The sequence below is a fragment of the Hyaloscypha bicolor genome (assembly GCF_002865645.1).
Source record: "Hyaloscypha bicolor E unplaced genomic scaffold K444scaffold_182, whole genome shotgun sequence".
Lineage (NCBI taxonomy): Eukaryota > Fungi > Ascomycota > Leotiomycetes > Helotiales > Hyaloscyphaceae > Hyaloscypha > Hyaloscypha bicolor.
Genome location: NW_020194684.1, coordinates 884,304 through 907,697, shown reverse-complemented (window position 1 = coordinate 907,697; position 23,394 = coordinate 884,304). Strand labels below are relative to the sequence as shown.

Genomic DNA, 23,394 nt, shown 5'->3' with positions numbered 1-23,394 from the left:
GGCTGTGCACTAATGGGGCTTAAGCCATAGGCTTATTACTGAGTATATTATGCCCTGTGAGGCTAAATCGGTTCAGCTGAGGTTGAATGGTTCAATATAAGGCTCTCTGGTTTAGGGGTTTAGTGCATGTAACTTAGGGAGTTCAGGGCTATATATATAGGCTACTTATTACTGTAGAATAGTAGTTAAATCTGTACGTTTTACTTGATTTATATTGCAAGCACGTGATCCTAGCTTCTTTATTTAGCTAGTTCAATAACCCCGGGCTAGCTAAGCTGGTCACGTGGTGATGCGCGCGTTATTGCATGCAATTGATCATATATACTAACGGAGTGCGTTTTATAGCAAAATATTAAAAACAGCATACCGAAAACAACCCTGAAGAGAAGAAAAAAATCCGAAGAGACAAATTTATTCTATAGTATCTCTTTGTCATCCCACGCTTAATTTTAACCCCATTCGGGCTATTGGTGGGAGAATGAGGCATCGAAGTTGCTTTTTTTTTGTTAGTGAAAATTGCTTTTTTTTGGTGGATTTGCAGAATTTTCACCACGCAATCGTTGTTTAAACGTGGACTGCTCTCTTTCTCCCAATAGGTATCTGCTCTAGGCGCCGGTCAACCCTGCCTCTTTCTCCGAACAGTATAATTTTTCGAAGCAATGAGCGAAGCAGATCAAGAGTTGAGCAGCCGGGATGGGCTCTCGAGAGAAAAAGAGGCCACACCATCGCAAAGTGATCAAAGTGCGCAGTCACAAACTATCGTCTCCGGCTCCGGTGGCGACCGTCCGGGGGTAAAAGTGTACGTCCAGGTAAGTATAACCCGCCTCTTCGCACTATCACCGAAGACCTGACTTGACGGTCACGGAGACGAGCAAATTTCGTCCTGGTGACAGTGTGCGTGTTATATTGAGCGGCGGCAGACGGGATGGGCCGTACTTGGTTGAATCAGTGCCTTCGGTTGCGCGGTACACGCTGTGTTTCGAGAACGGAGAGTCTGCGAGAGGCGGAGCGGTAGTACACGAGAATGACTTGGAGGTGGCCTAGGACACACATATTGGTGTACTGGTAGTGCATAGGTAAGTCATTTTAGGTCGCCATCGCCGTCTCAAATTGATTAGCTAACGAGCCTGATCGCATAAGTCTGTGCTTTTAGGGCATTTCGCTAACGATTGTTCACTGAAGAGAACTTTGACAATTCCGACTTTTTTCATAATTGCTTAGGATAAGGTTTCTAAACCCGATTTAACTTCTTTTATCTTATGCGCTCGAGTTTAAAGAAAATAGGGTTAGTAGTTCTTAAATAAATACAAGGCAAAGTCATCGACTTTGGTTTCGCAAGGCCTGGAAACATCGCTAAAAGCACAGACTTATGCGATCAGGCTCGTAATGGCTTATATTTCTAGTGCCGTGTACGACCACCTTTGTGACGGCGCTGGCTGGGGGCCATATGGGGGTGGCTGTCACATGACTGGTTTCACCTAGCTAGCCGGCGTTTCAGTGGTTTTAGCTAGTGCTTCCCTTCTTTTATCCCCTTTCCTTCTCTCCCTCTCCTTCTCTCCCTCTCTTTCTTCTCTTTAGCTTAGTATTTTCAATACATGAGATTCTTGGATCTTTGAGCCCTGGCCATTGCCTCGATCCCGCCGTTATAACCTTTAGTATTAACTATAGCCTTACTCTATTCTATATAGAAACTATTAAGCTATCTAAATACTACTCTATAATAATATCTAATACCGCCTATATAATCGACTTTAGCCTTAAATAAAGCACCAAGTAATTAGAATTATTAGTTTCAACTCTATAATTATTCTCTATTTATTATTTTATTAAATTCTATTCTATTTCTATTAGATTTAGGTCCGGCGAATATACTTGCTATTTAATTAATAAAATACTATACTCTTTTATTTATTATGAGATATATTTCAATTTAGATAAGGTAATAATATCTTATATAAAAACAAGATATAAATAAAGAATAAAATAGCTTTTTATTAAAAATATAATATATTTATAATAATACTTTAAATTAATAATTAACTAGTTCTTTTTCTTAAAATAAATATAGGCTTTTCTTATAATTAGAAAAACATTTTTAAAGGGCGAATTTTTAATATATTTATAATAGTAGAATTAATATAATAATTAAAGGCTTAAAGTTTAAAGAATCTTATATATTAAAAAATACTAAATTATAGAATAAAATAGAAAGAATACCTTAATCTTTAGTATTATTCTATTTAAATAATTCCGGTTTAGCTTTATTTTATATCTATTTCAAATATTCTATTTTTAGTAAATTATATTCTTATATTTATTATTATAGCTTTTATTTACTAACTTTAGTAAAGAGTAATTTAACTAATTAATATATTTAAAATAGTTTCTCTTAGCTAATATATACCTAATAATATACTCATTTATTATTTTATATATGAAAATACTCTAAATAAATTCGAAATAAAATAATTAATATATTTCTTATAATTAAAAAATATAGATAATTAGTTTATTAATTTATTTATTAATTAAAAGTAATAAAGAACTAGCTCTTTTAATTAGTATTATTCTAATATATTATATATTATTTGAATTTACTTTTTAATAAAATCTAAATATCTTATAATATTAGAATAAGACTAATTAATAATAAAATAAAATATTTAATATTTAATTCTTTAATTATAAATAAGTTTATTATAGCTTAAATATTAAAGAAGTAATTAAGTAATTGAAATTATAAGTCTTAATAAACAATAGATTTAATATCTTAATAAATTTATATATTTATATATTTTTTTAATATAAAAACTCTAATAAAGTAAAAAATACTTAATAAAGCTAATTAAATTTATTATATTATATAATATAATATGTACTCTAGCCTAATATTCCTTTTTATAATAAATAGAATTAAGTATAACTGAATATTAACTATTTTCTTAAAGCAAGTAACTAGTAATTAATTAGTAATATTATAGATATAGCTAAGTTAATATAAAAAACCACTACTATTTAGGTCCGAAATATAACTAATAATAACTTTCTTTCTAAACTAATAAATATGTTTTTTAAATTAGTAATGCCTTCTATTAGTATACTCACTATACGTGGCACGGCGTTAATATAGCGATATTCTGGTTGCGTAAGATTGAGTGGTTCTTATTTGAGTTAGTTGAGGCAGGAGCTCTGGTAAGGAGCTCGATGCCTCGGTGCCTAATTAGAACTCGTTTACACGTGACTGGCTCCGGAGAGAAGGACGTCAGTAAAGCCACGGCTATATGACCTTACTTCCAACACTCTCAGTATATGCTTGAATTCCATCGCATTAATTAGAAAGAGTTAATCAGCACGCTTTAAAGCTTCTCACAGTAGCTTAATTACTTTAATTTGGCCTTGTTTGAAAGTTGCTTTCACGAATAATAATCAACCTTCTTTTTGAAGCCTCTAGGTATATAGTTGTTGAGACATCGCCAATAAAAGGAGGAGTGGTGGTTTTTTGGGGTGGGGTGGCCACGTCAGTCTGGTTGACTATAGCGACCAAAAGGGTCAATGCCTGATTTTCACCATTTTCGCCATTTTTCTAAGGCCATACATAATTATTTTGACTCCATTATCTGAACTATACTAAACAACTATATAATTCACAGCTTCATATAACTATTTCTAAGGCCCCAGCCAATTACTTTAGCCCTATAGTCTGAACTATACTAAATAACTATATAATTCACAGCTTTATAGCTCTATTTCTAGGGCCCTAGCCAATTATTTTGCCCGTATTATCTGAACTATACCAAATAACTATATAATTTATAGCTTGATTTATAGCTTAATCTGAATTATTCAGGCTTCTATTTGAGTCATTTTTGGCCCCAGATATCTATAAAATAGGCCCTCAGCTTCTAATTCTCCCTCTAACTTCCTTATATATATATATATATATATATTAAGATTAGAGACTCAGTATCCAGCGGGGTTTATGGCTGACTAATCGTGGCCGCTTTACTCTCTCGTCGCTTACCCTCGGCTCTCTTACAACTCTTTCCCTCTCTTTCCTGCTCGCTCTCAACCAGGGGTACTCACTTTTTAGTCAACTTTTGCCGAAGCTACTCAGGGAGCCCATTCTAGACATTACTATATATAAAGCCCAGGATCCAATTTTAGACCTTTTCTATAAACCAGCCCTGACAAAATATGCTTCTCGCTCGTCTTTCTCTGGTAATTTATATATAAGCCTTATATTCTTCCAATATCTTCTTTTCTCTCAATACTCGAGTTTTATTATCTCTTTTACCGGTATATTCTCTATTCTTCCTTATCTTATTTATCTTGTTTATCTTACTATTCTTCTTGACTCCCTGCTTCTTATACTATTTTTGTAATAACCAAATAGGGAGAAAAAAGCAGAGTATAGAGAAATTTTGGGATAATATAGAAGCAAATAGTCTTAAACCAGTAGCGGAATCTGGTATTAATAGTAATATTATCCGAAAAGAACTAGAATAAGATACTAGTAATAACTATAACTATATATTAGATTTCTGGAATAAGTGAGTTTCTGTATAAAGTTACTATACCGGTAGAGGGTAAAATTCTTTACTAATTATACCTATACTAGCTAAATAGATATAAGATAAGAAATAAAAATATAACCCTTATAGCCGAAACCGGAAATACTATAGAAATCGAAAAAGCTATAATAGATATAAAGTACTTTATAGAAGATATTAGATAAGCTATTCGAAATAAGAGAAAGGGAATATCTATATACTATATTCTTTAATTATAGGCAGACCTTAGTATAGGTTTAGTCCGGTAGGATATACCAGTCTTATCTATAGTATTAGAGTCTATATATTATATAAGTCTTGAATTATTATAGATTACTTGCGTTTCCTATTTATATAAGGTCTAACTATCTATTTCTAGTATATATAAGGACTACTAAGAAAGTTATTAGGACTTTCTAAAGACTAATAGCCTCGATATTTTATAATACTGGCCTATTTAATTATTCTAATTAAGTATCTTTAGTAGAAAGACTAGTATTAATATATATACCTATAAATCCTTATTTATAATTATATAGTATCCTTGAACTTTATTTATATATTATTAAGAATAGGAGAATATTTCGAGTCCGGAATATAATATAATAATAGCTGCAGATTACTATATAAGGTAAGTATTTCTAGTATCTCTAGAGCTACTAATTAGAAGTATTATATTTATTTTAAATAGAATATTATATTTATAGTTTTTAAGAATAAGAAAGAAATAGTAAAGCTTACTATTTATATTATAAGGGATATAAAAGATATAATATATATTCCATATAAAAGGTAATTGTTTCTTCTAGCCTTTATATATTAATAGAACTATTATATTAATTATTTTATATAATTATAGGCTAAAGTATATCCTTTATAAGAATATAGAACTTTTATATACGAATCCGATTATACCTGTTATAGCTATTACTATAGTAGATAAGGCTTTCTAGAACTATTAAACTATTAAAGATATTTTTGAGATCCTAGTACTTCTAGATAGAATTCTATTTAAACTTTGGATTAAAAAGGAACTAAACTAGATACTATTCTTCCAAGTTATATCTACTAAAGGCTCTATAGAAAAGATCCAAATAGCAGGCTTATATAGTAAGCGGATAGTAGATATAGGTTATTATACTAGAATAAATACAAATATTATATTTTATATAAAGTAGTAAGAGGCTCTTATTAGTATAGATAGTAAAGACTCTTTAATAATATATTAACTAGAGAAATACTAATAATAGTAAAGCTAATAGCTATTTAATAATAGAGAGAATAAAATTCAATAGCTATACTAATCCTAATATCTTTTTTTATTTATATATAGATAATATAAGTATAATTAATAGTTAATTAAATATATTTGGCGGGAAATATTATACTATTTATATTAATACTTTCTATAGCTTCTCTCTCTAGTATAATCTATAGTAATTATACTTTTTATTTATAAAGATAGAAGATAACCTTTTATATTACCTAGACTTTATCCAAATTAGTAAGGAACTTGTAGCCCTAGAAAACCGGCTATAAGTATTTGGGACTTTAGGAGATAATAAAAGATAAGAGATTTGTAATTACTAATAGTAATTCTATTTAGTAAGATATAAACTTATATCTAATAAACTAAGTTAATAGCAGGCTATCTAACTATATAAAATCGCCTTTAAGAGAGCTAAGCTAGAGCCTTTAGTAGATTTCTATTCAAACTTTTTTAACTATATCTATTACCTAGACTTTTTATATAATTATCTAGCCTCTTTACTTTTTTAATATATCTCTTTCTGTTCTCTATAGGGCCGGATTATATTCTATAATATAATTATATTATACTAAAAGAACCCTTAAATAGTATACTATCCGAGCCTATATCCGGTAAATAGCTACTATTCTATATTATCTTATATTCGGATAATAATTAAGTTTATATTTCTCTATTTTCTAGTATTAACCTTATTTAAGAAGCCCAAGCTAATTATATCTTTTTTACCTCTCTAGTATTAATCTCTTTACTAGGTAGTATTATATTTATATATACTATAAGTCTTATTTCTTTAATAGGTATAGCTTTATAGAGCTTTACTTCTAATATAATTAATGAATTACTAGTAAAGCTTAATAGTACAAATACTATTAATATTATCTTAGTTATTATAAGTTACTTTCTATTTAATTAAACCTATTTGTTTTCCGAAAAATAATTACTACTACTAGGTAATACCTCTTTTATCTATTTGATTTCGAGCTTCTGTCCAAAAAGAGGTTCTAGTAGCTTCTAATTAAGTAGAACTAGTAAGAATATATAAGCCTATACTAAGAGACCGAGCAAAAAAAATCAGATATATAAGAGCAATATAATAAACCGGTTTTATATCCCGACCTTTAATATATCCTATATTTCGATTCTATTAAGGATTTCTAGTATTATAGCTAGGATATCTACTATATTAATCGGGTAGAGATTAATCTTATAAAACGTTATTATAGGCCGGAGTAAGATTTATATAAGGCCAAAAGGTAATATTATTCGGATAATAATTCTTAGAACAAGTTTATTAATAAGACTATAAAGACTTTTATATCTAATATTACTAATCTAATTCTTTAGATTTAGTATAAAGAGGAGAGCTAGATATTAGAAAATTTGTATATAAATAATAATTCTATAATAAGTATATCTATAATAGCTTTATTTATTTCTGAAAACTCGTCTTTAATATTAGATTAAGAACTTAATATAATTATATCTATTACTAGAAAAGAGTTTTATAAATAATTAAATTACTCTAATTCAGGTTCTCTAAATAATAAAGAATTATATAAGATAGAGTAAATAGTAGACTATAAAGTCTTCTATTTAAACAGAAATAAGGAGTATAAGTATAAGGTATACTAGGCTAGCTATAGACCTAAAGATAATAAATGGATCTGCTTTAAGTTATTTAATAGCTTAAAGATAATTAAAGAATATTATTAACTACTTTAGTTTTCGGAAACCTAAATTAGGGAAAGTTTTAATAATAAGAGAGGTTATATAGTTAGTAGAGTTATTTTATAGAAGTTATTAGTCTATATTATTTCATTTTATCTTATTTCGGATTTTAACTAGCTATTTCTAAATAATAAAAATCCCTTTTAGTTTAATCTATCTTATACTAGTTATTTGGGTAAAGATATTTCAAGCTCTTTAGTATCTTAGGTACTAAAGAATAACTTTAAAATAGAGAAGTACTAAATATAGTAACCTATATAGGAAGGTATTTTAGCTAAAACTAGTATTTTTCTTTCCGATCTAGTATTATAGATAGGTTATATTATATATATTTAAATTACTAGGTTATATATATTATAGCCTATTTACTACTATTAGTAGAATTTTATCTTCTAGCTCTTATATAGAAATAGGAGGATTTAGAATAAAATTCGTTACTATTTAATAAAAAAGTATTAAATAGCTATAGTTTAATTAAATAACTTGAAATATATAGAATAAAATAGAAAATACTAAAAGAAATTATTAGCCTATATTTATAAGATATAATACTATATTTAGTTATTACTTTTACTAATTAAATTCAAGAAAGCAGACTAGAAATACTAGTAGATTCTTCCTAAATATAATTTAAACTAAATCTTAATAACCTATATATTTGAGAGAAAATAGAAGAGAAAGAGTATCTCTTCTTAAAGAATATAAGTAATTACTTAAATAAAAGTCTTATAGAATTATATAAGGGAATTAGTATATTATTTATAGTAGTTAAAAAGAATTTAATATATAAATTATAAACAGGGACTATTTAAAATAAGGTATTTACTATTAATATTTCAATTATAGATTTAAACTAACTAAAATATAGTATTTGTATTCTCCTAAAACCAAAGTAAGCTTTACTATAAAGATTAACGAGTTATAAGAAAGAGAAGTAAGACTTACCTATAAATTAAATAAATAGAGAAACCAAATAGCTATAGAATCAGATATAAGATACTAGGTTAAAAGGAAGGTAAATTACTTAGAAATTATTATTTAAGAGGCTCGGAATAATAATTAAAAGTTAGAATAGTATATATAGGAATAGAAATTAGTAATAGAATAGTCTTAAAGTAATATATTTAAATACTATAATAGAATAAGCAAGTTATTTATATTATTAATAAAACTAAAATCCGAACTGCTTTTTAATTAAGAATTATTTAATAGAAATGTTTCCTGTTATTAAAATACTAGTATTAGCTTTTATATTATCTATAATTCTTATATTACCTATAATTCTCATACTAGTATATAAGCTTATACTAGCTTGTATTTTGTTATAAATAAGTAGCAGAAATTCTTTATATTAGGAGCTTTATTATTCAAATTTCTTAAGGAAAGATATTTACTTATTTCTCAGATATATAGCCTATTTCTTGAATTAGTTTAGTAATCTGGTTACTAGAGAGGCTCTATTAGTTAGGATTTGTCTTAATTATAGCTATATATTAATAGCCTTAAAAGGCAGAAGAGCTATATAAATAGAAATAGAAGTAAATTTGAATTACTACTAGCTCTTTACTAGATATACTTAAAAACTTATTATTAATAAACCTAGTATAATATTCCTTTATAGGTCTAAATATATAGATTAATATAAGTAGAGACCTTAACGAGCCTAATAATAGTAGTCTATATACTTAGGGCATTTTACTAATAAATACAATTTTAAAACGTGTAAATCTTTAAAAATTAATTAATTAAATTATACTTAGGTTACTTTAGTTCTCTAACTCTAAATATTAAGTCATAACTATTATTTATTATCTTATAACTTTTAAGTATTTAAGGAAACATTAGTTTTCTAAGGTCTATAAGCGAATTTATAGAGTCTGAAAATGCCCGGAAAATGCCCTATATATATAGACTACTATTAGTAGGCTCATAAAGTTAATAGCCTGGGAAATTCCTGTAAATTATACTATATCTATTTCCGGCTTGATTTTAGCTAAGGCTCTAATTCTGGCTTAATTAAGATCAGAATTTGATATAACTCTCTCTCTTAATACTATAATAATAATATCGATTTTTAGTACTCATCCGATCCCGGTCTCTTACTTTAATAATAGTTCCTCTCTTTAACTTTTGAGCTCTTCTTATATATTTAGATAGAAAGGGTATACTATCTAAATTAATTATATAGTTATATAAGTATAATATACTAATTATAGAAAGCAATAGACTATTAGGGAAGCCTAGAAACAGGAAGGTTCGAATTAATAGTATTCGACTATTACTATAATATAAATTACCTATCTAGTAGTAAAATAATAAGTTTATACTAGCTAGTTATTATCCTATATCTGAATCTTTCTGCCAGTTCCTAAAGAGCCTAGATTATATCTATAACAAAACTATAAATATTTATATTTATTTTCTTAGTATAATTATTTTCGGAACTCTTTTATTTCCTATATATAATAAAGTCTACTATTAGTATATAAATACTTAACTAGGTAATATTATTATATTTTTAGTATTCTTCTAGAATATTATTATTTGCTTTCTTCTCTCAGCTTTCTTTTATATTATATTAAATTATAGTTTAGTAATAGTAGTACTAAGTAATTATCTTAATTACTTAAGTATTATAATTTTAATATAGGAATTAATTATTTCTTCTATCTATTATAGATTTTATTATAAATTAAAGCTTTAGAAGCTATATTAGCTTATAGCTATAATTCTAGCTTCTACTTATATAATTACTACTCTTTACTATAAATTTTACTATCTAAATTTTCGGCTATATTAGGCTATAATATACTCTAGTCTCAACCTTTCTATAATTTGCTTTATTATATATAGCCTTATATTCTATAGTTGGGTTCTCTAAAACTATAGAATAAGCTTGAGTTAGATGGGATTAATAAAAGAGCTAAATATAATTAGTATAATAATTTATATTACTAGGATTCCGGAAAGATACTATTTATAAAAATATAATATTTATAGTAGTAGCTATTAGATACTCTATATTATAGTTATATTTACCGGACTAATATATTTGGCTAGCCTACTAAATATATTCTATTATCTATATATATATTCTTAGTTCTTCTAATAAAGAGTATTAATATTTGTAAAGTACTATTTATATAGAATAGTAATAAGTATAAAGCTATTATAACTTCTATTAGGCTAAATATAGAATTATTCTCTTAAAAGCTATTTATAAAGTCTATATCTATAATTAGCTATAAGGTTATTATATAAATCCGGATAGCTAGTTCTAGACTATTAATTTATATTATATACTTTAGTAATTTAGGTAATATTATTATATTTAGTACTATTTTGAGGTAGTTCTCATTTCCGGAGCTCTTATTTAAATAGAAAGTTCGAAGAAGTTATAGTCTTCTAATAAGAATTATTATATTATTTATTTTATAATTATATATTATTTTAAATTTTTAAGAATTTTTTCTTTACTTTAAAGTATTAGATAATTAACTACAAATTCCACTTTATATAAACCGAGATATTAAATATAATAAAGTCCGAAATTGGCTTTAGTTCCGAATATTCTAACTTATTGTTTTTATTTGGATATAATAGCAGATATAGCTTTCTTAGAAGAAGATATAAAAGTATAATATAGAAACTGGCTTTTTAGAAAAAGATATAATAGTAGATATAGCTTCCCGGAAAAGGATATAAAGATATAGTACAAGAATTAGCTACTTAATAAAAGAGGTATAGTAGTAGAATTAGTAGTTTAGAAGAGTATAAAAAATATAATATAAGAAATAACTTCTTGGAAAAAAGATATAGTAGTAGATATAGTTCTCTAGAAAAGAATATAAAAGTATAAAATAAGAACTAATTACTTAATAAAAGAGGTATAGTAGTAGATATAGCTTTCCGGAAGAGAATCTAAAGATATAATACAAGAAATGGCTTCTTAGAAAAAAGATATAATAGTTAATATAGCTCCCCTAGAAAAGGATATAAAAGTATAGTACAAAAACTGGCTGCTTTAATTCTGACTACTATTACCGGGATTTTACTAATAGATAGTAATATAGTAGTAAGATATTATATTACTTTTTATAGCTCTTCTCTAGTACTTCTAAAATTATATTATAAGCTTGGAAATATTATATTTCCTATTCTTTTCTTATTTATATTATATAAGTAATATATCTATTTTATAAAAGTATCTCAGATAGTAATTTTTATTTCTAGCTATAATAATTATAAATTCTCTATATTAAATAGAATAGCTATAAATAAGGTAATAATTTAAGATAAAAAGTAAGAAAATAGTAAAGGAAAGAAATATATAGTAATAGAGAAGAAAAGAGGGGCTTTTTTATAAAGCCTATAAAATAATAGAGTTCTATAATTATTAGGTTACTATTACTTTTTATAATCCTAACTTAGGAGAATATTATATATTTAAGTTAGTAGACTTACTAATATAGCTACTATTATTCGAGTAAATTATAGGTTACTAGATATTATTATATATATTAAAATATAGCTAATCCGGTAGTAGATAAAGAGTAATAAGACCCTATAGCTTAGGCTTCCTAACTATTATAAATAGTAGAATATCTAATATAAAGTCTTATTAGGAGAAAATAATAAGAACTCAGTAACTAGCTTGGCTACCTATACTAATATATCTCTTCTATTAGTATTACCTATATTCTATAAACTTCTATTAATATCCAGAAATAAATTAGTAAATAATACTAGAAAGGCAGTATAAGAGTTATATTTTCCGTTTATTATACCTGTATTATATAGCCTCTTTAGCCTATTTTATTAGTGGATTTAAATATAGAAGAAAAGAATAATATTACCTAGAAGTTGGGTTTAGGATAGGTATTTATTAAGATAAGGATATTTATTAAGGCTTCTCTATATTAATAGCCTCTCAGTACTATTTTAGGATTATAAAAGAAATAAAATAGTATTTATTTAAGTATATAAAAGAGAAACTTTATAACAGGCAGTATTTTATATTATGTTTTATAAAATAGATTATATAGAAGTATATTTATATAATAGAAATAATATATTATCCAAAAGGCAAACTATAAGTAATTAACTATTTAGTAAGATCCTAAAGACTATATTAGCAGAATAGTAACTATTATACCTGGTTCTAGTAAATAAGCTTGAAGCTAGGCAGAGGGACTAAGTAGTATACTTGAATCGGTACTTTTTAGGTAAGAGAAATATGTAGTAATATATCTGTTCTGGGATTAGAAAGCTGGTTTATTAAGATTAAGAATCATTTTTCTTTATAGCTTTCTATAGTATCTTGAATATATTTGGATTAGCTATAGACTTTGGTAATAATTAATTAATAGATATTACAGGAGAATATATTACTACTATTTATACCTATTAACTACTAGTAATATCTATAGTAGAAAGTATAGGCAAGAGACTAATCTCAAATTCCAGTTCCAGTTTCTAATTACTAATTTCCAGTTTTTAATATATACTTGCCCTACTAAAGATAGACGTTAGTATTAGCCCTAACTTACAAATTATAATTTTAACGGCTGGCCTGGTTAGTCTTTCCTTACGATTTGCATAGCTGTATATTATTTAGGTTTTTCCTATATTACGTAAGTGAATTTGACTCCCTGCCTGATATTTACCCTCCCCCTTCTCAAGGGGGAAGAATATTCTAAGTTAAGTTAGTAATCTGGATTTGAATTGCCTTTATCTATTATTATAAAACTAAATATATAATATCCATTCCTGTATAGCAGAAAACCCTATATACCGGAAAAAATAATAGGTACTTTGATTTCAAGCATCTTAAAATCTGTACATACTTCAGTATCTCCTATAATTTCTTATAAGTTATATTCCGTAGCCACTCCCGGATACCCTGAATTCTTCCCACTAGAAAATCACATTCGTATCATTGCCCTCACGCCTGATTTGCAAAGAGTCTCCTTTTATAGCATAACAGACTTCCTCTACCGCAGCTCCACCACCGAGCTTATACCATCCCGAATACTTATATAGGAGTCTTATCCGAGCTCTGAGACCTCATACTATACAGGAAATCGTTATCAGCCTTGTGGCTGCTGTGGCGTGTAAATTTAGGTAAGGTTGCCACGCGGATCAGTACCTCGAGTGGAAGCGACTAACGATTTTGGGTTAGAGCGAAACGACCCCGCACCTGCTATCCCTTCGTCTGTCGGAAACTGTCCAGCGCTAGCAGGGGGGGGGTGTGGCTGCACGCAAGCCTCACATCGCTTTGTTACGCTTCAGGAGGCTTGCGTGCAGCCACACCCCCCCTGCTAGCGCTGGACAGTTTCCGACAGACGAAGGGATAATACTTAGGTAATTACGACGTAACTTAATTTCACTTATGTAATTATTTTGCCAAGCTTGTGGCTGTTGCTCGTCCCACGTGATAACGCTTTATAGGTTAGCGTGGGAGACTGCGATAATCCAACGGGGTTCCCGCATCAATAATGCAATATAACAACGAAGTTCATCACCGACCGAGCAATGAATAATGAGAAGGGAGGCCTGCGACGATTCAGCACTTCCTCGCAGTGCAGGCTGGAAACCAAGGGCTTTCATGCTCTTGGGCTAAGACTGAATCACGACCTTCGACGCCGAGACCCCGACGACGCCATTGCGATACCAGCGATCGAGATCCGAGAAAAAATTTTCACGACACACAACCCTCTACTTTCGACCTCCTCTTGTATATCGTACCTCGTTCAAATACATACCCACGACTAGAGGAAAGGGCCGGGAGAAAATATAAAGGGGAAAAAGGCGGGTTATGGTTGTGGTTTATGAGAAGGCCAGGGAGGATTTCGATCAGACAAGAAAGGGAAAGCCGTGAACAGACTACCGGGAATACTAGTTGATATCTGGACGTACAACTATTTATACGCAAGAGGGGGCCTGGGATGGGAGGACCTGAGGCTACTACTATCTGTCTAGAAAGCCTTTTGCGCGAAGATATACGCATGAGATAGAGGGACCTGGGGTATTTGTTTGTTTCTTTCTGAGGCAAGGAGCCGGATACCTGTCTAGGGAAGACTATTGATATGTGAAGGAATATGATATGGAAGAGGAGGGGAGTTTTGCTAGTTTCTCCTCTTAAAAAGCTGACCTGCTTTATATTGGCCGTCTGGTCTGTATAGGCTGTGCTACATAGTTTAAAACTAATAAAGCACGTTAAAAGGAAAAAAAGAAAAAAAGAAAAAAATTTATGAGAAGGGATTCTCAGCTTTCGACATCTACTATCCCTGCATCTGCGGATAGGACACCGCTAGAAAGGCAGATCCTATTTACCTTTGACACCTCCAGCAACCAATGCATGGCCCATCCAACGCGAAAGCCAGCTCGCTGATCTACGCTTCAATTTTACTCATGGCCACCCTGAGGACGTAGCCTCGCTCCTTAGGACAATCCGCCGCAAACAACGCAGACTGTATCCGATATGGGGAAGGGTGAGGGACTGAATGCTCGTCCTCAGTGGGCGCGAAGGCTACTCGCTGATAAATGGCAGAAGATGATTCATTACTGCCTCTATTCCATTGCGCGCGAGTAGGACGAAGACTAACTCTAATGTACAGCCACTAGTTGCGAGCCCTGCGCGAGCCTGCCTTAAGAAACCTATTCGAACTAGAAGAACAGAGCAATAACTTTCCCGTTCCTCCTATAGCAATCTGATTCTCCACAACCTGTAGTTAGTACATCCGCGCAACGGGTGCCCTCCATGGCACTGGCGCATCGATTATCAGCGCCACTTCTGGCTCTGGCTCATCTGCCTCTGGCGCAGCACTCTTACGCTTCCGACCGCGTTTTGCCCTGCCCTCGATGACCTTGTTCGCAGCACGCGCCACTTCTTGCTCTGGCTCTGGCTCTGGCTCATCTGCCTCTAGCGCAGCACTCTTACGCTTCCGACCACGTTCCCCTGGCCCTTGATGACCTCCTTCGCAGCACGCGCTGTTCGTGCCACCTCGATGTCCTCAAAGGGTAGTCAGAGGGACTCCACTGCGTTTTGATCTGGCATCGTACGTTCGAGGCTCTCCCGGCAGGGAGGCCTCTGCAAGGGCTTTACCGGCGCGGTCGCTCATAAAGGATTACTTCCGTACCTTACAGTCGTTGTTCAGAAAAATAATGGAATTGGAGAATTATTTGCGGACCAGTCTCCCTTGATTCCAATTTCCGCAATTTCCGGTATCGATCTAGACATCGCTACTAGATTAATGTAAGTCGGGATGGCTGAGTCTAGGTCTTGTAAGTCTAGATCTTGTAAGTCGACGTTAGCTGGAAGTACTTTGGCGAGAGTGAATTCCGTTGCGTCGAGAAGTTGTGGGAATGGTTCGTCCATTTGGTCGCCTACAGACTCGGCCGCGCGATCGTGGTTGCCAGAATCGCAAAACACGTAAAATTCACCTCGCTTTCCTGAGCTCTGGACTTCTAATATTAGGAGCAAGTTTGTATCATCCCATTCGCTATCTTTGGCATCGCTAAGACATATATTCCCTATCAGTGTTAGTTACAGTCGCATATTCACTTAGTCTGTAAACACATATAGATCAGCTTACCAAGTGTAACAAACAGAAAAACCCTTTTACTGTGATCCTCCTCACCTAGCGGTTTATAACGGATTGCTAAAAGGCTTCGTTGATATACAGACGTGATACCGTAACTTTTACAAGTTGCAATATCTGCCTTTGGAGGATTCAAGGCTCGGCCGTTGAGTCGCAGTTTCAGAACAGTGTCTTTGTAGCGTCCTACATACAGGTTTGGCTCGATCGAGATATGTCGACTCCAAAGTCGTTCATTCACCGTGCCTAAGTCTTCGTTGTTCTGTATCCAATCTACTTTCCGAAGCAAACGTACAAATACTGTATTTATAACGCTTTTGGCCTGGATTAGGCGGGGTTCTGGATTCTCTCGCATCCATGTAACGAATTTATGTGCGTTTATATGATCGTGGTGTTCCTCCAAATCGTCTAACCATTTCATGCGCTCATCAAAATCGGTAGATATAGTATTCCACTCTTCCCGTAACCTCTCGTAGTCATCCCGTAAACTCTCGTAGTCAGGTAGTGTCGAGGTGTCTGTAAGCCCAGGGTGTTTGGGTTGAGAAAGACCAAACAAGTGCAGGCCCCAATCAGGAGGAGTAGAAGGAATATCGTCGAAAAGTGCGGCATAAGGACTTTTCTGGTTCGGAGAAGGTGAAGCATGAGAGGAAGGAAGCGGGTCGTCTGGTGACGTATAATTGCGATCAGCCTGTTGTTCTACGGCCGGAGCAGCCATTGCCAGAAGTACTTCGGTCTTTAATAGATGGGGAGAGTGGCTCCAGGGCGCGAGATTTCCTGTTGGTGCGTGAAAAGATAACTGATGCCACAAATTTGTATGTTAAGAGGTAGACGCTGTCGGAACTCTGGAAATGATTGCATAGGGCTTGGCGGGACTGTCCCACGTGGCCGGTGCGCTGGAAGCGCATGGAAAGATTCAGCCTTGTTACGAGACACGAATGCTCACAATTCAACAATTCCCTCGTCTAGCCATCTTACTGGGACCACATTCGTATTGCGCCTTGCACCATCAGTCTGCACTATGGCTGAAAATGGGTTCAAAGATCATCTTAATGAGCTGTATACGAAGGTACTGGGTCGGATCCGAGTTCCTCTGCAGCAGGTCATTGTCCGACAACTCTTCGAGAAATTCGACCGCATTGCTCAGTCGGAATACCATATTTCAGCCATATACAGATCTAAAGTGATTTTGGAGGAACCAAGCACAGCGGCTGGCACAGCGGACACAGCAGACACAGCGGACACAGCAGCAGATACTAGGGCAGACACAGCGGCTGGTGGCACAGCGGACACAGCAGACACAGCAGCAGATACTAGGGCAGACACAGCGGCAGAATGCACATTCAGGTGTGCACAGTGGGCAATGGAATCTTATGAAATCCTTCAATTCTTTCAGGAAGACGTCAACCTCTTATCCTCAATCAGCCACAGCGACTGGGATAGAGGTGTTCTGGAAGATATTGTCAAGCTTCTGAAATTTAAGATGAAGTTTCTAGGGGACTTCAAAGATCTAAAGGATGAATGTCTCAAGCAGCGAGAAACCCCATATCTTCCTGCTCATGGCGAGATCAATTCCTTTGGGAAAGTCGCACTCGCTTTAAAACAAGCCCAAATTGATCTTACGACTAGTCTTAGATCTTTCTATGAAGGGGCGCGTGGAACATTCCAGTATGTCGGCGATCTCAAAGATAACGAGACTATTCCAACAGCTACATTACGGGAACTGATCATACGGGAACGGGTCTCCCAGATAAGATATGAGTACGTAGGGCCGTCTAAGAAGAAGAGGGCAAAGGACAAGACGAGTTTACAGGAAGGCATTAAAAAAAGGATAACGGATGAAATGCAAAAACTCGATGGTAGTCAACACGTTCATTTTCTTGTTTCAGGCTGACTCAACATTTAGGCCGAGCTACTTCTGTGATTGATAATCACAAGAATACATTTAGCAATGGCGTTTTTACTGCTTGGAGACCACGAACAATTGTCGTCATTTTTGATTTAGCGACCAACCTAGTACTTACTGGAGCAACCCAACCTGCATGTGAAAAGTACACATTCTGGGAAACAGTGAGGAAAGAAATAACTCGTTATCGCTGCGGACAAGTCCTCGCAAAAGACATTGATACCTTATGCCAGCTATTCAGCAAACAAGCTTACGACGTCCGTGATAGAGAATCCTCTCAGATCTTTGATTTACGAAGATTTTTCAATAAGGACCACCTGGATCAAGCCAAATTGCCAGAGAAAAGTGATCAAGTCGAGCGAATATATAATGAAGTGGCAAAAAGAAGACCTACCACCGACACCCCATTCTCAAACCTCTTAGAAGAGTCAGAAATAGTTTGTATAGCCTTCGACGGCTTTTCCCTTAAGCCTAGAGCTCCTTGTATTCGATGTCAATGGATGTATTCGAAGTGGATGCATTATGGCTGGCCAGATACGCCGAAAAAGAAAATCGAATGTGTTTGTAATGGAACAGGTATAACAGCTACGCCACCGGAATCATTCTCTCTATGCGCAGAGTCAGTAGCAGCTGCGAAGCTTTGCTTATTACGAACGGGGAAGTTGATTTTGGATGATAATCGTCTATAATGTAGATATAATATGGCTCTCTTGAATTCTGAATAAGAGCATCCGGGCCACCAGGCTACCTGCTTAAGGCGCAGCAGCCTCACATCCAAAATCGCTTATCATTATATCCAAGGCATTATATAGGAACTCCTTACACCAGTGGTGCAGTCGGAAACCCTCAAAGCTGTTCATCCCCTCGCGGAAACACGATCTAATGTAGCTTTTCAAAGTCTTGAAATTGTGACGGTTTAGACCGTGGATCGGACTAGGTTATGTGACCTGTGTTGCCGTGGCTATGTAGCGCGGCGGTCCGTGTGTAAATAGCTGGTCGGAGAGCAGGGCTCTGGCTTTCCCTCCTTAGTTTTTCCTCTTTGTAAGAAACACGCTCCTTTGGTTGAACAGACGCAAGAGTGGGTGATATATCAAGGAGGCCAGAACATGGCTATAGTTGTGATTCGGTGGTATCGGCAAAAAAAAGGTCAGCATGCCCTGGAAACCTGTGTGCCGATACTCGATAGTCGCCATACTCCCAGCAGAAAAGGCCTCTGCAAGGGCGTCACTGGCGCGGTCGCTCATAAAGCATTTACTGTGCCTTACATGGAGATGGGGAACGACAGAGTGGCAGCTCCGTGCAGAAGCAGCCACGTGGCTGCTTGTGGAAACTTCTAGAATAACGCCACACTTCACGTGAGTTTCGCATAATATACAATATAATACAATTAATTTACCGTAACTAGTAAATATGATATTATATAAGCACCTATATACCTCCTCCTACTTTGTCCGGATAAATCCGGTATAAAAGTTGCCTTCCGCTCTATATCTTTAAACTTTAAAGCTATATTCTTTCTTAATAGAAGCTTTATACTACGGTCTCGAAATTTAAAGACAGGCCAATAGTTATAATAAAGCAGGGAGAGACAGCTAAAGGGGCTTTTAATACCATTAATAGGACAATTAATAATATAACTATAACTATAGTATTTTCTTATTATAAACCGAACCCTTTTAGAGAAATAACTAAAGAATAATAGCAAACTAATTATAATTTTATATATTTATATAGTAGAGATTTGAGATCCCTAAACTATAAAATCGTTCCGGTATATAGGGTTTTCCGCTATATAGGAATAGACGTTATATAACGTTATATAATATCTGTCTTTATATAGTAGATAACCCAGTATATTAGAAAATTAGACAAATTTCAATATTTACAAGTTGCTATATAAATAGAACTTGTATAATGAGCCTATTACTAACTTTAAATATAATATTTTTTTTATTATAGTTAGTTTAAAAAGGATATTATAGCGAAAAATTCGTAATTCTTATAATCTTATTAGTTGTTTCCGGTATACCAGTTTTCTGCTATATAGGGACGGATATTATTTATCTTTTTTTAAAGCCTCTAACCCTTAAACTAGTATATTTATAATTAATAAAAGGTTTTTCTTTTTTAAACTATAGATAAATATTTCAAACTTCTATTAACTAATAGTATTACTAGAGTATTTCTATTAATAGCTCGGATATAGCTAGTATTTACTATAATAGTAGCTGGATATTTAATTTATATAAATAATATATTCGGATTATTAGCTCCTATAAACTAATTAAAGTACTAATAGTAGCCTGCTTATAAGGACTTTGGGAAGTTATTATAATCGGATCGAGAGAAGATATTACTATATTAGGTATTCTAATCTGAGCTTGGAGCTCCCTATTTAATAGTATAGCTATTATTAAGCCCGACTCTTTTACTAGAAATCTGGTTTAATATTAAGAGGTATTTTATAAGTAAGGATAAGAGAAATAAAAGAAGGTAAATATATACTAAGATTAAATTAATTTTCGCCCAGATTTTTACTTATATTTATAGCTTAGATAACTATTTTCTTACTATTAACTGGGCCGCTTATAAAGGTTAACTTATAATAAGTATAATACTAACTTGCTTTAAAGCTTCCCTTTAAGTTTATTACTATATAGCTATATATAAGACTATCCGAAATTACCTAAAGAGATTAATTGAAATATATATATATTATATTTCTATTATAACCGGAAGGGGTATTAAGGTCTTTAAGAGAATTATTAGAGATATTATAGGTAAGTATAGGTCCAGAAATAAAGGTAGCTTTATATAGCTAAGTATAAGAAGGTTTATAGTAATTCCCTAAGTAATAGGGAAGTTAGTAATTATTCTTTCGGGAATATTTCGGGAGTTTGAAATACTATAAGAAAAAAGGAATTTCTTTTCTAATACTTATAATAATAAGTAGTTTTCCTAATTTCAGATATAAATGAATTTATATCTAATATAGAAGAGAAAAGAATAAAGAGAATAAAAGAGATATTAATATAAAATTATATATTGAGATATTTATATAAGAAAATTATTTCTTTATTAATGAGAATTATATAATACTTATAATAAGTTTTAATTGAAATGAATTTGAAATAATATTTTTGGAATTTAATAAGTATATATTAGTAGTAGTAAATATAGATTAAAGCTATTAATGAAATATACTTATTATTAAATAGGTAAAAACTAAAAAGCCGATTCTAGAAGCGGTTTTCTAAAATATAGGCTAAAAAGGATATATTATAAATATTTTTCTAGAATAGAGCTTTAATTAGCCTTAAGATATAATATAATATATTACTTTAATAATATTAGATATAATAGATTATTTTAGAAAATAAAATATAAGGTTTTATATTATAATTATAGCTATTAGTAGTATATATTTTAATAATTCTTACTATCCTATTACTATTTTTTTTAATATAATTTACTAGTAATAGCTTAACTTATTTTTATTTATTTTAATAAATAATATATATTATAACTCTTATAATATATTAAAGGCCCCTATATAGGGAATAATTTGGAATACCTTAAAGTAAACCTATTAAACTCCCTTAATATTCGACCTTATACTATTTATATATATAAGATTATAACTATATATAATGTCTCTAATTACTGATTTCTATATCCTGGTTCTTAAGTCCTAACTTATTCGAATAATATTAGAGTTCCTTTATTTTTAATTTATTATATTATACCGCTTCTATTTCTTATTAATATAAGCCTTTTATATATATATTTATAAGAAGAATATAGTACTTTTTTATAGTATTACTTTATCTTATTTCCTTTAGATTAGGAAAGTTAAGGATTGAGGCAGAGAATAGTAGGAGCTATTATAGATACTTGGATAGACTATATAAAATCTAGAAGTATTAGTAAAGGAAATAAGATTTATAGGCTTAACTTAGGAAGTCTTATAATTAAAACGGAGTTTAAAGATATATATATTAAAGGAAAGTAGAGCTTTTAATATATTATTAATAGTATTACTTTATACTATTAGAATAGAATTACTATATTATAAAGAGAAGCTTATTATTATTAATATTTATCTATTTGAGTAACCTTTTCCTATTAGTATTAAAATATTACTAGCTATAACCTCCTTTATAGCCCCCGGGTTACTAGTTACTAGACCGCTTTTAAAGCTTTTAGATTACTAACTATAGAATAGAGTATTAATATAATAGAATTATTATTCCAATAACTAAGGGTTATCTAGTTATTATTCTAGTAAATATAGGCTATAGAACAGGTTATATTATTAGGAGAATAAGTTATACTTGGATATTTACTACTAGTATCTTTAAAGACTAGACCTCTAAATATTTTGAAAGGCCAACTTCTATTATATCCGTTCTAGTAACCGTTTATATTTGAAATATTATACTATAATTCCGGTACTATATTTGGATTATATATATATTTAAATTATATAATTATACTTATATTAAAAGTATTAGACTTATTAACTATATTTATAATAGTTTAATTAGATAAAAGCTTAATAGATATATTACCGAGGGTACTATTAATAGTACTATTAGTATTTAAGGTTCTATTAATAATTCTAAGCTAGTAGGTCTCTTTATAAATTCCTTTAATAGAAATAATATTCGAGAATACTAAATAATTATTAATAGACTTATAATATACCGGAAAATTATACTTATTAATTATAATTATAGTACTATTCTAAGTAGCTAGAGCTAGACTAAGTTAAGTAAAGGAGAATAATATTACTAGTAGTAAGAGTATTATAACTTTAAAGAATTATATATTAACTTAATAGTAATTCTAAGATAGTTAATAAAGAGAAGTAAAAGAACTAAAGAATATGAGATATAGAGGAAAGAGGAAAAATAAGAATAATAGAATATAATACTCGAGATTATAGTAGAAGATATTATATAAGTTATACTATATTAAAAAAAGATCTATTTTAAATATAATATTTGGCTTAAGCCGGAAACTATTTCTTTAGATTCGACTTGAAATAGCTGCCTTATAATAGTAAGTAGAGATAGTTCCCATTTTATAGTAATATAATAATTCTATTTTATAGAACCAGTAATTCTATATTTAATATTTCTTGGAAATATATTAATATAATATCTTAAATATATCTTTATTATCTAGTCTAAGATTTATCTTATCTAATATTAGTCTATAATTATCTCTTAAAGCCTTCCGAAATCCAAAACTATATATTATTTCGTTATAGGCTATTTCTGTCTATATAGCTTCTTATACCAGAGTTTTATTAATATAAGTATTAATTTATTAAGCGGA

General features: G+C 31.2%; 3 protein-coding genes across 3 annotated transcripts; 2 read left to right on the top strand and 1 right to left on the bottom strand.

Annotated features, from left to right (window-relative positions):
• Window positions 1-571: 571 nt before the first annotated feature.
• Window positions 572-1,263, top strand: K444DRAFT_620249 (uncharacterized protein). Its single transcript, XM_024881664.1, has 3 exons — window positions 572-809; window positions 868-1,076; window positions 1,141-1,263. The coding sequence occupies exons 1-2, from the start codon at window positions 660-662 to the stop codon at window positions 1,042-1,044; spliced, it is 327 nt and encodes a 108-aa protein (XP_024727982.1). The 5' UTR covers window positions 572-659; the 3' UTR covers window positions 1,045-1,076; window positions 1,141-1,263.
• A 14,785-nt stretch (window positions 1,264-16,048) lies between these two features.
• On the bottom strand, window positions 16,049-16,947 carry K444DRAFT_224304 (uncharacterized protein). Its single transcript, XM_024871179.1, has one exon. It carries the CDS (start codon window positions 16,861-16,863, stop codon window positions 16,111-16,113), a length of 753 nt encoding a protein of 250 aa, XP_024727981.1. The 5' UTR covers window positions 16,864-16,947; the 3' UTR covers window positions 16,049-16,110.
• Window positions 16,948-17,348: 401 nt separating this feature from the next.
• K444DRAFT_620247 (uncharacterized protein) lies at window positions 17,349-18,782 on the top strand (the record flags this gene model as incomplete). Its single annotated transcript, XM_024881663.1, is given in 3 exon segments — window positions 17,349-17,368; window positions 17,379-18,004; window positions 18,052-18,782. Coding segments are annotated over 3 exon segments (1,335 nt in total), but the record flags the coding sequence as incomplete, so codon positions are not given.
• Window positions 18,783-23,394: the final 4,612 nt, after the last annotated feature.